At 43.4% G+C, this 17,277-nt stretch overlaps 1 protein-coding gene across 4 annotated transcripts in view; it reads left to right on the top strand.

Annotated features, from left to right (window-relative positions):
• The window catches only part of PRDM10 (PR/SET domain 10), a 75,593-nt gene extending 62,929 nt beyond the window's left edge, over positions 1 to 12,664 (top strand). For all 4 annotated transcript variants that reach the window (XM_033171398.1, XM_033171397.1, XM_033171399.1 and 1 more), the window contains 8 exons: positions 2,347 to 2,457; positions 3,772 to 3,972; positions 4,762 to 4,908; positions 6,152 to 6,322; positions 8,257 to 8,397; positions 9,430 to 9,598; positions 10,422 to 10,534; positions 11,567 to 12,664. In XM_033171398.1, the coding sequence (XP_033027289.1) occupies positions 2,347 to 2,457; positions 3,772 to 3,972; positions 4,762 to 4,908; positions 6,152 to 6,322; positions 8,257 to 8,397; positions 9,430 to 9,598; positions 10,422 to 10,534; positions 11,567 to 11,779 (1,266 nt within the window). In that variant the 3' untranslated portion in view covers positions 11,780 to 12,664. The remainder of the gene's footprint in view (positions 1 to 2,346; positions 2,458 to 3,771; positions 3,973 to 4,761; positions 4,909 to 6,151; positions 6,323 to 8,256; positions 8,398 to 9,429; positions 9,599 to 10,421; positions 10,535 to 11,566) is intronic.
• The last annotated feature ends 4,613 nt before the right edge of the window (positions 12,665 to 17,277 follow it).

Here is a 17,277-nt window from a genome sequence, read left to right as displayed (position 1 = left end):
TCCTCAAACTTGGCCCTCCAGATGTTTTTGGCCTACAACTCCCATGATCCCTAGCTAGCAGGACCAGAGGTCAGGGATGATGGGAATTGTAGTCTCGAAACATCTGGAGGGCCAAGTTTGAGGAAGCCTGTCTGAGCCAGTCAATCTCTGCATATTGGGAATTGGTTTCACTAGGCAAGAAACCTTCTCTGTGAGCTTATGTTATTTATTAAGATAGACATGCAAATTTAGAGCAGGGAACACACTGCTGCAGAGACCACTCCTCACCATCAGAGAAAGTTCTTTTGTTCTTTCAGTTCTTCAGTCTTGTCCATATCATTTATCATTTATCCTCCAAGGAACTCGGGGCACTTCCAAATAACCTTTTTATTGAGTAACCATCTTGATTTGTTTTCAAGGACCTTAGGCAATGCCAGCTATTTGGCAAGCATTCATTCTGATTTGTTTGCGTGGAGCATAGATGATGTGCCCAAGCAAGTGCTTTTATTCCATGCTCTCCAATGCATTTTCCTGCCACTTCCCTTATCACAAAAAGTCTTATCTTTTGGGGAAATTGCTTTGTTGTGCTATAGCTCTAGATCACCTTTCATCGCGCAACCTACATTTGCTGAAAATAGCGACAGTCTGGAAGTACTCTCTGTTTAGTATGTGTGATTCTATGCTATGTTATCCTGTGAAATGGTGGGTGGCTGCTCAAAGACTTATCCATTCAGCTGAGTAGGATCTGGTCTCCCAGATTCAGGTGCTACACTCTCTCCATTCGTCAGAGTGGTTGTCAAATCTGGGGCCTCTTTGCACGAATACCAGGCAGCAAATCCAGCATGCAGTGGTCTGTAAAACTACTATTAGTAGTAGCAGCAGCAGCAGCAAGTGAGCGATATGAGCCCCCACAGTTTGCAGAGAAAAATAAAACAGCTGCCACAAGTCCAGGAAAAGTGTTTGCCCTCTCTGGACAGGCCGATACTGTTCTATGGCCCTGTAAATTTTGCCAGCATGTGCTTAGCTTATTAGCCAGTTTGGAATTATTTGGAAATGCTGCCAGGGAACTTGTGTTTCCCTAACTCGGTGGATTTGATATGGCTGAGCAGCATGTAGACATTACATTACACCTGTGTGGACAAGCTGGAGCAGTGTGAATCTGGCTTGTGTGGGTTTGGTAGGTGCCTGAAGCAGATCTATGGCTGCATCAGCAGGCGCCCACCTGACAGCTCAGCTTGTACGACTTACTGTGCCAGCACCCACTTGCTTTCAGACGCTTTGCAGTGGCACAGTGCAGGATGAGTTACAAGCTGAGCACATGTTGGGGAAAAAATCACACAGCTGCTTGGGCATGTGCTAAGCATACCAATTCACTCAAGTTCTATTCACAACACTCCTGTTTGGTGATGTGAGTTGGCCCTGCGGCACATGACATCTTCCTTAGGCACTTTAGTAAATCAGACTAGGCTTTCAGCATTTTCCAGCCCGCATACTAGAATAGTGATAATAACACTTAGCTTTTATACAGTTCATTCCAAGGAGTTAACAGTGATTCACATGCATAATCACAATGATCCTTACAAGAGCCTTGGAAATCAGGTCAGTAGGGAGACTGGCGAGAGAGGGTTGCTTGGCTTCAGGCTTTCTCACGAGGGAGGTGAGATTGAAACCAGGGACTTCCAGTTTTACAATTTAAGACTGTGCAAAAAATAAAATAGGATCATTCACCGCAGCACATATATTCTAGTGCCATTTTGTTTGCCTTTCCATAACCTGCTAATATAGAAATAGGTCTATTAAATGGCTGGTTGATAGCTTGGTTTCATTGCTGATGGTATCTGCAAATGAATGTTAACCATCTTAAACAACAGATAGATCTGGCACAGCATTTCCCAAACTTGGGTCTTCAGCTGTTTTTGGACTACAACTCCCATCATCCCTAGCTAGCAAGACCAGTGGTCAGGAATGATGGAAATTGTCCGAAAACAGCTGGAGACCCAAGTTTGGGAAACACCGATCTAGCACTTCTGAATAGGTCTGTAGCACTGAGCGAAATGTATTTATTCATGTCATTGTTACTCTGCCTTCCCTCCAGAAAGCTTAACAGTGGTGTGCATTGTTCTACACACACACATTTTATCTTTATACAGTAGATTAAGCTGTGAGGTGCTTGGCCCAAGTGACACAGTGAACTTCATGACCCAGTGGGTTTTTGAACCTGGGACTCCTTGGTCCAGTCTGACACTCTGGCCACACTTGTTCTCAACATCTCAGTGGCTTGAAGCACAGGCGTTTCTGTTCCTCATGGCCACATGAGCCAGCTGTTTGCTGTAACATATTTTTTATTCCGCTGCTTTTTCATCTTAGGTGAACCATTTATCAAAGAGACATCCAGACATGAAAATAGAGGAGGTGCCAGAGCTAACATTGCCCATCATCAAGCCCAACAGAGATTATTTCTGTCAGTACTGTGATAAGGTATGAAATGAACCTACCTATCCCTCGGTGCGTGCATGGAATCATACTCCATGTATAAATCTGTAACAGATCTTGCAATTTCCCCCTTTTCTGATTCATTTCTTTTCCTGTTGAGGAGAGGACTAAAAATATATTTCTGCCACTCTAATAAATTAAATGGAAAGCACTTGAAGAAGAGAAGTTTGGGTTTGAGCTCACAGTCTACTTCCAGGAATCTAAATAGCACATTTCCATAGAAGAGGTTCCAAGGTGCTTTACAAATTGGGATGTTTGTTGTATTGTGTTGTTGGGTGGTGTAGAAGGGTCTTGCTTTTAACAAGCAACAAGTCATTTTCCCACTTGGAATTTGTAGGATTTGAATGAGCTGTAGTTTCACACTGAATGCCTATGTTTGTCAAAGTCGATCCATGTCAATCAGAAAGAATGACCTAGTGTCAGCCAGGGGAGCACAATCAGGAAAATTGAGAGAACTAAGGAGAAAGTATTTACCTAGCATAATATTTCTTAAAACTGAATTGGATTCAAATAAGCTCAGAATACCAGTCACGGACCTAAGCTCTGTTCTGTAAGGTACTCCATAAAGTTTGTATCAGTAAATATTGTGTAGGATCCTAGAACGAAAGTCTGCATCGGTGCATACTAGAGATTTATCAGATATGTCATTTAACTGTTGTATTTAGAATCTGGATGGTGAAAGAATAGTAAAAGGGTAGATTGATGATGACGACGACAATAATAATAATTTATATGCTGCCCATCTGACTGGGTTCCCCCAGCCACTCTGGGTGGCGTCTAACAAATCAAAACACAATACATATCAAATATTAAAAACTTCCCTGAGCAGGGCTTGAACACTAGATTACAAGTGCTTGCTAACTGAATTTTTCATGCTGATGTGGTAGTTGTTCTATATTCATTAATATGGAATAGAAATGTGCGATCTTACATAGTGATGCAGAACGCCAGATGAAAGGCTCAGTGATGGGACACCTGTGGCCCTTGGATGTTGCTGGGCTTCAGCTCCCATCAGTCCCAGCCAGCATGGCCAATGGTCAGGAGTGGTGGGAGTTGTAGTCTAGCAACATCTGGAGAGCCTCCACAGGTTTCCCATCCCTGGGCTTTATAGCTCTGTAACACAGTTAACAACCAAACCTGCATATGTGAGTTGTGTGCATATAAGAAAACCATGCATCTGACACGGCACTCAGCTGCTGAGAATGTTTATTATAGAGGATTACATATTGTGTGGTGGGAGATAGATGCCTGCTTTCAGCAGAGCGTTATTTATTCACGGTCCAAGTCTTCATCTCACAGGTTTACAAGAGCGCCAGCAAACGCAAAGCCCACATCCTGAAAAACCACCCAGGTGCTGAGCTCCCTCCGAGCATCCGAAAGCTACGTCCAGCAGGCCCAGGAGAGCCAGATCCCATGCTAAGTACACACACCCAGCTGACGGGCACAATAGCAACGCCGCCAGTTTGCTGTCCGCACTGTTCCAAGCAGTACAGCAGTAAGGTACTGTGAGACTTAACACTCCATCCAAATGTGCATCCTGCTCGTGGATACTTTCAGCAATAACAGGTTTTAATGTATAGATGCAGTATGTCTATTCTCGTATCACATGTTATCAAGCATCAGAGATGTCTAAATGTACCTCATTCATTAAATGGTGGACTAGACTAGGGGACTGATAGTCATGACTCTCAAATCAGATACTTCCTTGGTTTTGTGTCGCGATTGTGATGCTCACCTCACTAACTGAGCTGCTTTTACTTCTGAGGATCCTGTTTAGGCATTAGCTTGCTATACAAGTGCCCTCCTGAGATGGGCACCTCTTAAGGGCATCCCATTTGCATCCTTCCAGAGCAAGTCACGCATCCAGGCACTAAGGAAGAATAGATATCACCAGTTGCCACACACATAGCTGTTCTGTGCAGTGATGCACCTGCAATTAGTAGGTTGCGCTGGAGTCGTATTGTTCCTTTTCAGGAATGGTTTAATGGCTAGATTATAGAGACTGGCCTTGTACCTAAGTGCCATAGCTTTTTATTCACAGTGCTGAATAGCTAATCATTTTCAGTTGTATCCCATCCAGATACCATCTGGCGAAGAGTGGGTTTAGAAATCCCATAAATCCCATAAATAAAAAACAATGAAAGGCTGTGGTTTTGTGCTACCTGCCAAGCCACTTGTGCAAAATGACCACTCGGTGGTCAGTACTGATTTGAAGGTGATATAGGAATTTAATACATCATCATCATCATCATACTATCTTGTCCCTATCTACTTTCCACCTCTCCACAGACCAAGATGGTGCAACACATTCGCAAGAAACACCCTGAGTTTGCTCAGATTCCAACTAACACGATACATGTGCCGTTGACAACAGCTGTAATCAGTGCTACCCCTGCAGTATTAACTTCTGACAGCACTGCTGGGGAGACCGTTGTGGTAAGTATTTGAAGGTACACAACAAAATTATGTAAAGAAGTAGAGCTATCATGGAACCATTGGGAAATTCCAGAAGATTATGTCCCAGTTCCGACCAAATGACAAACCATGGTTCCTTGTGACTAGTTAAAACAAACCAAGGTATCATGTCACAGTGTGACATCCTGGTTTGCTTTAATTAAGCACAGTCAGAACAAACCACAGTTCCCTGAGTCTGACAGAGTGGGAAACTATAGTTACTTCAAAAATGAAAGTTGAAGCTTCCAGCCTCCTCTCATGCATGAAGAAGGGGGAGCAGGGGAGTGCACAAGTCCCATGTTGGGTTTTCTGAGAACTCTAAAGGCCGCCTGAAGTGGAACGTGATACAGTAATCCAGTCTCCCACAAAGTATGAATTAGGCTCTCTCACGTCAGATGTTTCTTAGCAGACTGATGAATGTGAAAAGTGGTTCCTTGAGAGCAGGAAATTTAGAAACCATTGCCCTGCAGTCCCTTTACTCGCATTCCCTTCTGGGCAGCCTTCTGAGTGCCACATGCTATTGGAGAGCAGGACCAGGTGCGAAAGCAGGCAGAGAAACAGATGTAGAATTAACCTTTGTACAGTTCAAGGACACAATCCGATCAGACAAAAACACTTAAGAGTGCAAGAAGCTGGGACTGTAAGGGGGTGGTGTGCAGAGACTTTAAAGGATTTAGACCTGTGGTTCCTAATGTGGGGCACCCCCCCCACAGGGGGGCAATTTGATTTTTTAAGGGGGGCAATTCGAGAATGAGTTATTAACAGTTAATAGCCTTTTTGGCTTCCTCCACATGAATAGGAGTTCACTTTTGAATAATAAGAATTATATGTCACCAGGGGTGTGTGTGTGGAAGCATCAGGATTTTAGAGATGCTTAGGTGGGGTATGGCCAAAAAAGGTTGGGAACCACTGATTTAGACAAAGGATTTGACCCGAGGTTCCTCACCCATGCCCTACAGAATGTGGCTTAGGGTCTTTTGCAGAAGACACCTGGAGATGTTTGCTGAGTAGGCCCATTTTTCTAGCATACCTCTTCTGATTGTGGTACACTGTCATCTGCATAGCCTAGGCCTCACCTTTTGGGGGTAGAGGGAAGCTATGAGTAGGGTTTTCTTTTAACTATTCAGTGATAGGTTTCCGTTAGTTATGTCCTATGCAATGAAATAATGACCAGGTTACCAAGCATTCACCTGTCTATCCCTCTGCCTATCTTCCCCTTCTTCAGACAACAGATTTACTGACCCAAGCCATGACAGAACTGTCGCAGACACTGACCACCGACTACAGAACTCCGCAGGGTGATTTCCCGCGAATCCAGTACATCCCCGTGTCACAATCCACAGCCGGCTTGCAGCAGCCTCAACACATACAACTGCAGGTTGTGCAAGTGGCTCCGGTGAGTGTTCCGTCTGGTTTGCTTTTGTCTTTCTTGTTGTCACAGATGCCTCTACTGTGCCTTTGTCTCAGAGGCACTCTTGAGAAAACTGACCATCACCTGAAGATGAACTAGGGAAGAAAGGTCCACCAGACAGTTGGGGAAGATTCATGAATTGCCCACCAGTTTGGGTGTAATGGGTGCAGTATTGGACTTGGCCAGGGAGATCTGGATTCAAATATTTGCTCAGTCATGAAGCTCTCCGAGTGTACTTGAACCTATCGCTCTCTCTCAGCCTAACAGGCTTCCAGTGAAGTTTTTTTTTAATGCAAGGAAAATGCCATGCACAAGCTTCTTGGCAAAAGGGTGGGAGACAGATCAGATTAATGGTGGCAGTGAGCATTGGGCATAGTGCAGGTTAGGAGGTAAAGTTTGGCCTCTGCTTTGGAGGGATGGAATTGACAAGTGGTCCCAATGTAAAAACAAAATTCTCTGTGATTAGGATGCAGGGGAGAAATCACCTTGCAGGGTTAATGGGAGTGTGAACTATGAAATATATTATAATTAGTTGTGAGCCTTTCAGGTAGGCTGCAAAAGACATGAGATGTATAGATTTGAAAATGCAGAGCAGACAATCTTTTCAGCCCTATAATTTTAGTTGCCGCTGATAACTGGCTAAACAGTGCTGTCGTTGAATCAATCTGAACATTGATTTGAGTCCATATTATTGCAGTCTTGCATTTCCTTTGTGGTTATTTCTCATTAAATTGCTAAAATTAATTAGGCTTTGTTTAGCAAGTAATATTCTAAAAATGTTTTCTGTTTCCCTGGTGTAAGATTCTACACCTAATCAAAATGTTAACAGCATTTTCAGATACATGAACAAATCAAGATAATTACCTCCTGTTGGTGGTAAATTTCTTGTTTAGCTTTAAGTGGAGAGTTTGATTTTATTTTTTTAAATTGTTTATTAATCAGCAGTCCTGCCCTGCTAGACCAATGATGGCTCATTATTACTTGATATATTCATATCATGCTAGTTTCTAGAGGCACTATGCCCAAGGCATTAGGCCTCTGACATTAATTACATTACGGTAGCTGTGTGGTTGCTGCTGCGTGACAAGATTGCACACTGTTCCCATAACAGATGAATGAGAAAGCACATGAGAATCACAAGAGGACAGTAAGGGCAGCCCTAGCATTAGGCAGGGCAATGTGGCCTGCTTAGGTGGCTGGTTTAGGAAGTACTCTCAAGGTCAGCAAATTGCTATTTAGTTTATTTTTGCCATCATTTGGACTTTCAGCCCCAGGCACTACAATTTGGGGGGCAGTTTGTGAGATAGTGGCTTGTCAGCCTGGGTTATACTGAAGCAAGACATCTATCCCAGCACTGTCCGCTCCGATTGGTAACGTCCCTCCAAGGTCTCAGGCAGAAGTTTCCCAGTCCTGCTATGCAGTATTACACCCTTCTAACCAGAGATGCCAGGGATTGCACCCCAGCCCTTCTGCATGCAAAGGGTGGTTCCTTCCCAACAGACTAAATATTACCATCTGGAAGGGTTTTATTTCATTCTTTTCAGCTACCTGCCATGGTGGGCCAATAGGCTTATGCAGAAGGAACCCTAATCCTCAATGTATTGTTCACCCTTGCATTTTTCAAATAGTTTCTTTGTTCTTACATTACCAGACCAGTGTGGGATAAAGCTACAGGGAAGCTATAATTGTGCCCCGGCCCCAATATTATGTGAATCCAGACCCTGGTCTAAATGCCATAAGAGGAGTAGCAATTCTGAACTAAATGCAGCTACAGACCCATATTATTATTATTATTATTATTATTATTATGCCACTCATCCAACTGGGTTACCCAGCCGCTCTGGGCGGCTTCCAACAAATTAGAATAGGACATCAAACATTTACAGGACGGACTTGTGCTTTTATGTCTTTCCTCCCAGGCTACCTCACCCCACCAGTCTCAACATTCCACAGTGGACGTCGGACAGTTGCAGGACACTCAGACATACGCCCAGCATGCCATCCAAGTGCAGCATATCCAGGTCACAGAATCAAGCCCAACAGCCCCAGCATCTTCACAGGTCAGCCATATATACATTATTTTATTTCTTACAGTGACTTTTAGCTTCTGCCTTCCTTGGTCTGTCTGATGAAAATGAAAAAGAAAAAGGCAGCTGTTATAGAGGTTTGAGGATGTAATAATGCTCAGAAGGGCTCCCATTCACTGAAGCGAAGCAGCGCTGGTCCTATCCTCCAGGCTGAAGCCATGCTGTGTTAATGTGTCCAGTGTGTACATCCAGACACTCTCCCTTTTTGCTAAATCTGTTGCAATTATTGATAAGTAGGGCAGGCTGTGGTTGCTTTTTATCACCCTTGTTGTGAGAAAAACAATGAAAAGCCTTTAAATGCTGCTTTGGCTGAGGGTTTGTTTGTTTATTTTGCTTTACACCCCAAACCAGTGTTTATAAATTAGAACTGTGCACAGACATACCTCGGAGATATTGCAGGTTCAGTTCCAGACCACCGCAATAAAGCAAATATTGCAATAAAGTGAGCCACACTTAAAAAAAATTTTTTTGCTTCCCAGCGCATGTAAAAGTCACACTGTACTATAGTCTATTAAGCCAGCACCCCCTGGCTGCAGGGGTGGGAGTGGAAAAATGCATCTCCAGCCCTAGTGAGCTCTATTCTCATGGCCAGAAGAGAGGGGCGGTGGTAGCAGCAGGGGGCCAGGCTGCCTACAGCTACACCTGCGTCCTTGTAAGGGACAGCACCTGTGAAGTGCGATAAAGCAAAGCACAATATGAGGTATGCATGTATTGGCCTAAATTGTGTACCGGTATATTAATTCCAAGGTAAAAGCACTGAAACAACAGGTGGTTGTCTTAGCTCAGTTGTGCAAGTAGATTTAGTCACCGCTTACGGGAAAGTTATTGCTGTAACTTGCTGTAGGTGAAAAGTGCTACATTAATAACTTTCATCTTGCCTTGTGTTGTTGTTTTTCACTGATTGAGAAGGTGAGTGACAGGAACTTTAAAGTGGAGATAGTGTAACCAATACAAGTATCGAGATCCTGGAGATCTATGCTGCAACTGACACTTCTATTATTCCAGGTGGGAAGTCAGCCCTTAAGTCCTTCATCCCAACCATCTCAGCAGGAGCTCAGCCCTTCCCAGATGCAGGCAACCAGCTCGTCACAAAGCCAAACTCTCCAATCACAGCAAGGTTCTTCGGTCCAGCAAGCATATCTTCCCAGTTCATGGAACTCATTCCGCAGCTATCGTAAGTATTCAAAAAGGCTCTGCTACTGCTTGCTCTCAGAGGTGTTAGAAAAGCACCTGTACCTCATTTGCAGTTTCCAAGCTGTGATTTAATAAATAATGGTTGAGAAGCCCCTTAAAGAAGAATAACAGCTGTAATGCTTCTTCTATTACATATCCAAGCCTTTTATTTTCCAGGTTGAGATACAAGCCATACATTTTCTGACGTCTTATACAAGCAGGCCAACTTCTTGTTCTAATTGCATTGCTTTGAGTAGGGTGTTGTGTAAACTGAAAACAATGTTCATAGCATCACACAGCTGATAAAATTTTGTAAGCCTCACAAGATGCTTATGTTAATACACTACTACAAGAGAGGGTGGCGAGGCACATTTTCCTCGCTTCCTTTATTAGAAGGCCAATGATACTTCAATTCCATCCATAGATTGTAAAAAATCACAATTAGGGCTGGAGGGGTTACGCTAGGAGGTCCCAGGTTTAGCTCTGACAAGTCACAAAAACATTTACAGAGATCTCAGAAGGCACCTTTTGGTTTTTTAAATGCACTTGTAGCCTACAGATGCTAGGGCCCTGTGTTTTCAGACTTGATCTTCTGAATATATTTATATTTAAAAGCCACAGGCTGAAATGTAGACTTCAGCGAGCTTCAGGTAAACCCACAAGGCTTACTTTGACCTTCTGAATGTCTGTTTGTTTTTTGGTATTCATGGTGTTTAAGTGAGAGTCCTGCCCTCCTTATATGGGAGCAGGCCTGGGGCTAAATTCAGTGGGGTTAGGACTACACCTTAACTCTATTTCCTTATCTTCTGAATTTTCCCCTCTAGCCTCTGATATTCAGATGATGACCCTCCCACAGGGCCAGTATGTGATTGCGGAGGCAGCCGTAGGAACTCCTGTCACTACAGTGAACACGGGGCAAGTGAAAACAGTCGCCCAGGTAAGATGACTGAGGAAATATAAGTAAAGCACTTTGAACATTTGAAATATGTTGCATACATCCTAAGCAGCATTATTATGGGTGGTCAAAGAAACATTCAAAATTCTTGGTAATTAATAACTGGAAGCTATTGTATAGGGCTTTTTCTAAATGTTCCAGGATTAATCCCATATTATGGATGTGGGGACTGAGAGTGCCTAAGAGTAAAAATGCATCTTATTCTGGCAAAGTCAGATCACATATATGCTTAGCAGAATGAGTCAGTTATGTTCATGAAATCTGTTATTTTAGAAATATTAATTTGCCCCTTTTCTGTATGCTAATCCCTCATCTTGGTTCAAAGGTTTATGTGTATGTGAAAATGGCATATAGTTAAAATATCCCCGGCACTCCCAGAGCTGGTGCACTAAGCAGACCTTGCCCAGCAAGCAAGGTCAAGAACGTAACAGTTCTTTTGGCACCAGGTGTGCTTTTTAGTTCTCGCGTTTGCCTGCGCGCAAGGGCCACTCAGCACACTGGCCCTGGAAGGCTAGGGATTCTCACATTAACTTGTGAGAGCATCCCAGAGCCTTCACAGACAGTGTGCTGAGTGGGCCTTGCCCAGCAAGCAAGATGGAGCACTTAAAAACCATTTTCACACCAGGTAGCCCCTAGTGGACCTGGTGCGAAACGAGCTTTTCGGCTCTCCACCTTGCTTGGGACTTGTGCAGTTTCAGCCAGCCCACTTTCAGCTACTTATGGTTGAAATCAGGCAAGTTGGATGCATGTAAGATGAGGGATTACTGTATCAAGGAACATTTAAGGAATAACTAACCCAGCTCAAAGACCTGCCCTAAATAATAAATCACCTGTGTGCCACAGGGTGTAGCAAACACCAGGTTATTTTACAGTTCCAACTTTCATTGACTTAACCTATATTTTTTGTGTATTCATAACATACAACAACCGAAGTTGAGGCAGAAATAAGTTATTGAGGATATGAGAGAAAAATATTAAGAACAGGATAACCTATGTTGGTTTCTTTTTCTGTAGACGCATTATGTATTAGCTGAAGGTCAATCTGACTTGGATGTAAAGCCAAACCTCGCACTTTCTAGTAGCATAGAAGTGGGTCTGTCTCAGCCATCAACACATTCGGACTCCTTGGAATCACAAACAGCGAATCAGCAGCAAACGACGCAATACATCATAACCACCACAACCAATGGCAATGGAAGCAGTGATGTGCACACGGAAAAGCCATGAATTCTCCTTTGTGGCAAAGGAAGGAGGAGATCCAGCTGAATCTGCTGACTTTTTAGATTCATAATCCTGAATATCTGAGGCACTAAGAGATGTTTTAACAAGTTTGTTTATATAACTTGAAGTTCCTCGTCTCATGCTGAATTCGCAGAATTTCAGGTCTAAATGATACCTAAAGTTACTCACAGCCCTGTTAGGATGCCAGCAATTCCCAGAGCTCTTGAACAAAGAAGGGTGTAAAACAAAATGGAAACTAAGATTCTTCTGGACCCCCCCTTTTTAATTTATTCCAGGGGAACCCTTATTTTTCATTTGTTGAAGCCTTCACAACAATGAAAGGTTTGCTGAACATGTAACTGCTGGCAGAATATGCCTCATGTATGTGTTTCATACCTGCAGTTTTAAAAAGCAGTCTGTCTCAGTAGCTAATTACATTTCTTTTGGCTTAATTTCTTGTGTAGCCATGGACGAAGGGAATATACCAGCATGGGAAAGGGGGGTGGGGGGAGAGAAATAAATAAGAAAATTGCCTGAAAGGAAAGAAGCAATTACTGACCATTGTTTCCCACAGTGTTTGGGACAGTTGGGACAGTGAAACTGTGAAGCTGTGCGGAAGCAGTTAAGTTATTTTTCTTTTTTAAAATTTTTATTTTTTGGAACCTTGTGAACTGTTTACATACCGTCTGCACTGTCCTGGTGCTGAGTTCTGGAGAGTATGAAGGAAGCTATCTTGGAGCCCTCCCAAGTCTCAAACCTATTCAAATCACAGGAGCATTTAAGGTAACACTGAGTTTCAACCTTCACCTTGTTGTCTGTGTTCCTTCTGTACAAGGGGGAAGATTCCTTTTCCCTATTAAACAAGAATAAAAAGGCTCAGTGATGTTTTAATGTGTCCAGCAGCTTTCATTGTATATGTTACTTATTTGTATCAGGGCTGGGGTTTGAAACCTGCCGGTAAGTGCATTTGATTTAAAGAGCTGTTTTGAACTTTGTTCTTTTTATACAGTTGCTGTTGCCGGAGGGACCCCTTTACTTCACAGTATTGGATAATAAATCCCCAACCTTCAGTTCAGCGTAGCTGGAGATCTTGTATCTCTGCTGCCTGAAATATTTCATCCATTCCTCTCCCACCCTTGCTAGGTGCTGTATAAAAACTGCAAATAACTGGGCTGTTTCATAAAATGACCAACCTTGCACTCAGGAAAATGAACACGAAGACAGCAAACCGCTATTTCAGGGCAGCAACAAAAGACATTAAAAACAACAACTGCCTGACTGAGTACGCCTGGGACATCCAATGGGAACATCCCTTGTGAAAGGCATATTATTGAGATTCATGGGGTTGTGCAAGAGAGCTGTTCTGACCTTGTGTGTCCCCCCACCCCTTCATTTCACTGCTACAAGAGGCATTCCAGGTGAGACAAGGATAAAGTTTGGGACCAGATAAAGGAGAAGCTGTTTCTTCAAGGCACTTTATTTGTGTGCTGGCCCCATTCAGGAGTCTGTCTGCTTTTGAAACCAATTGGGAGGCATCATTTCAACAGCAATATTAGGGCAAACAGAAGCTACAGATTTCTTTTTACTACTGTTGGGAGATATATACTACCTTGGAGTGTCGCTGTGTAATACACTGCTTTTATTCCAGGCCTCTTCAACCCTCTGGTGCTGTGATGAATTGTATGTGGAGCACCTTCATCCATTTGTTTTGAAGTGTTAAGTCGTTTAAATAGGAACAGAAGTTGTTTGGGCCATCTCAGCTATCACAAAATCAGCCTGGCACCTCAGTCATAAACCTATTACTTGGAAGAAAATCCAATTAATTCCAGTGAAATGGATATACATATAATGCAGACAGGAGCAGGGAAGGAGGCAGGTGCCTTCCTCAATAAATGGCAAATGCTCCACAGCTTGATTCCATGATAACACAATGTTGTTGTCTTAAAAAAAAACCCAAAAACCCACATGGCTACCTTTATTAGTTTGAGTTAGCCACTCTGGACAGATGTACAGCAATCACCACATTGAGCAAGTAGGAGCTCTGTGATTTGGCAAAGCAGAATGTGTTCATTAGACCTCACAAACATACAAAAACAAACCCTAAACAGAAAGGGCACGCAAGGCTCTTCCAAGTTGTTGCTAAAAGCAGAACAATGTTGCATCACCACAGGGCAGAAACTTGTTGTTCTTTGTCTTCTCACCAACATCACTAGGCTACCAAGTAACTAGGATGGGGGTGACCAATGTAACTGAACAGATTTGTGAACCGGATCTGCAAGGGACAAACAGAGGAGAAGCGGGGGATCTATTGCATGAGTGGAAATCCTTGTACAAATAGGATCAACTTTGTTAGATACAACCCAATGTCCTTTTCTTCTGCTAAAAGCTGGGCATTAAAATCACAACATTTAATGAAAGAAGAACCTGGCACAAGTTACTCCAATATGCTGGTCTAGTCTTATTTACAGTAGTAGTGTTATGTTCAGTGTACACTCAGTGACTGATGTAGCATGCTAATATTCTTGCACTACCTTCCCAGGAGTAAAAAGAAAGCCCCCCCCCCAATATACTGTATATACTTGAGTATAAGCCTAGTTTTTCGGCACATTTTTTGTGCCGAAAAAGCTGCCCTCGGCTTATACTCGAGTGAGGTGGGCGGTGGGGGCAGCGAGAAAGAAGCCCTTTCTCTCCGCTCATGCCGCCACCCACTCTCCCCAGTCAACCATTCCTTAAGAAGCGTACAAGAACGGCGGTTCTTTACTCTCCCCAGGCAGCTTGTTCCATTCCTGAACTGCTCACATAAATGCAAACTTGGCAAAGGAGGAAGAGGAAGGAGCAGCCCAAAGGGCTGCTTTTGGGCTGGTCGTTCCTCCTCCTCCTCCACAGCGGCAAAGGTGAACCGGCTTATACTCGAGTCAATAAGCTTTCCCAGGTTTTGTAGGAAAATTAGGTGCCTCGGTTTATATTCGGGTCGGCTTATACTCGGGTATATACGGTATAAACTATATTGATTTGTTGCTAGTGTTACTTTGCAGGGCTAGCATAACCCACACTCTCACCAGTCATGCCTGCTGCAATATGGTTATAATAATGAACTTTATCTGCCCTGGGTTAACAGTGTGATTTTTTAAACCTTCACCTCTTTTTGTTATAATGGGATGCCCCATGCACTGCAGACATCTATGCTCACTCTTCATGAGACTGCAATGCTGCACGTGATTTCTTGGAAGTAAGCCCCAGCTGAATTCAGTAGGACTTACTTCTAAGTAAACAGAGGATCCGTCTGCATGGTCTTTTCGCTTCTTTCGCTCATGCATACATTCCCTCGTGACAGGAATTAGAACAGTTACCATTTTATGCGTGGGAAATGTGTTAAAGCAGTCTAGTAGTTTCAGAGCTGTGTTTGAACCTGTGTATTTCAGAGTAGAATTTAATAGGAGGATCCCTGTGCCTTTATTGGCACAGCTGCATAAATCAGCAGAATCAGCAGGCAAAACTTGTTTCAGTATAAACATTCAGTAATGTGACAAGCCTTAACTGCTGCTTTTCTCAGTGCTCTGCAGTTGTCAAAAAGCACAAGCGCCGTGCCAGAAAATAAAAATCAGCCTTGGTTCCTGTTTATTTGTATGCATTGTAATTTCCTGATAAGGCTATAGAAATAATAAATTGCATGTTGGGCAGGAAACAGGCAGAAGCCCCTCCGCCATTTTACTTGATGCAAAAATATATAGAGTTGCACCCAATGTTTGTTCCACTCAAAGTAGATCTACTGAGGTTACAACGCAGAGTACCAACCACTATACGATCACGGTGTGCCACCTCGGTTTGAATCCGAGTGATGGCAAAGGTTTTCTAGGGACGTGGGTGGCGCTGTGGTCTAAACCACTGAGCCTCTTGGGCTCGCCGATTGGAAGGTCGGCGGTTCGAATCCCCATGATGTGGTGAGCTCCTGTTGCTCTGTCCCAGCTCCTGCCAACCTAGAAGTTCGAAAGCACACCAGTGCAAGTAGATAAATAGGTACCGCTGCAGCGGGAAGGTAAGCAGTGTTTCCGTGTGCTCTGGTTTCCATTACAGTGTTCCGTTGCTCCAGAAACAGTTTAGTTCATGCTGGCCACATGACCCGGAAAGCTGTCTGTGGACAAACGCCAGCTCCCTCAGCCTGAAAGTGAGATGAGCGCCGCAACCCCATAGTCACCTTTAACTGGACTTAACTGTCCATGGGTCCTTTACCCTTTTTTAAAAAACTCAAGTTAATGGGCTAAGTTAGTTTCATTAATTTCAATAGGTCTACTCTGTGTAGGGGTAACATTGGCCACAGCCCACAAGCTCCTCCTGTACCTTTGTGACAGGCAGGAATTCAGCAAGGCAAGCTTTGCCCACTGGATCTCCATATTGGAGAAACCTACATCTTTTGAATTTCTGCCTCTTTTGCATAACGAAAAGGCTTCATTCCATTGCTACATTCTTGCCTAGAAACATAAAACACTTCTTCCAAGAGCAGATAAGGATAAGCTAGGCATCAAATAAAATACATCCTAGTAGTACAATAGGAAGGTATTCAATCTCTTTCCATGACACATTTGATGTTCATTCCAGAGTAATCCCCACTGAACTCTGGGACTTAATTTTAATACATTCATATCCAAACTTTCCTTCAGGTCCTAGTCCAGCACTCTAACCACTACACCACATACTCTAACAACACAATGCTAGAATACAAATGTCCCCCCCCCCCAATCCCACCCCCCGGAAAGTAAAACATACCAAATGCAGACTAAATGTATCTTCAGAGTTACACCTGTTTGGAACCTCTGTTTTCAGAACCATTCTATTGCTGAATACCAGCTACCCAGATGGAGAAATGAGCCTTACTTCTAAATGTGTGTGAATCTTGGGGTAAGGCTGCCATTGTATGCCCTTACCCAGAAGGAAGCCCCATCAAGCTCCAAAGAGCCTTGTTGCATGTTAACAAATTCATTACATAGCACAGCCATCAGCTTTTTAGACTGGAGCCTGACTTCAAGGTGCTACAAGCTGCTTTTGCTGTTAAGACCAGCAGCACTTGACTAAACCCAGGTGTTCATCAGACTTTCCCATCATAGGACTGGCCAGCTCCATCAGGCCTCCTGCCGCGGTGGGAGAGATGGGAAGCAAGGCTCATTCCAACAGGCACCTCCTGCCTCTGAACTATGCAAGCTGGTCATTTTAATAACTGTTGAAGAGCTAGCACCTGAGTTTGATTCCACCCCCAGGGACCATTTAATTCTAATTTATGTTAGCCACTCTGGGAGCCTTTCAGGCTGAAGAGCGGTGTATACCGGTATATATACAGTATAGTGCTTCCCCCCGCCCCTTAAAACCATTTTGACTCATGAAAATCACCATTTTATAGTTCAAATCAGGAAAAATAAATACAGTAAATGAACAAAAGTACAAAGATACACAAAATGTTTAGGGGTATGCATACCCCTGCATATCTCAGAAAAAAGCACTGTGTGTGAACA

This window comes from Lacerta agilis, chromosome 15, assembly GCF_009819535.1.
Source record: "Lacerta agilis isolate rLacAgi1 chromosome 15, rLacAgi1.pri, whole genome shotgun sequence".
Lineage (NCBI taxonomy): Eukaryota > Metazoa > Chordata > Lepidosauria > Squamata > Lacertidae > Lacerta > Lacerta agilis.
Note: the sequence above shows the minus strand (reverse complement) of the source record. Positions and strands in the feature narration are given on the sequence as shown.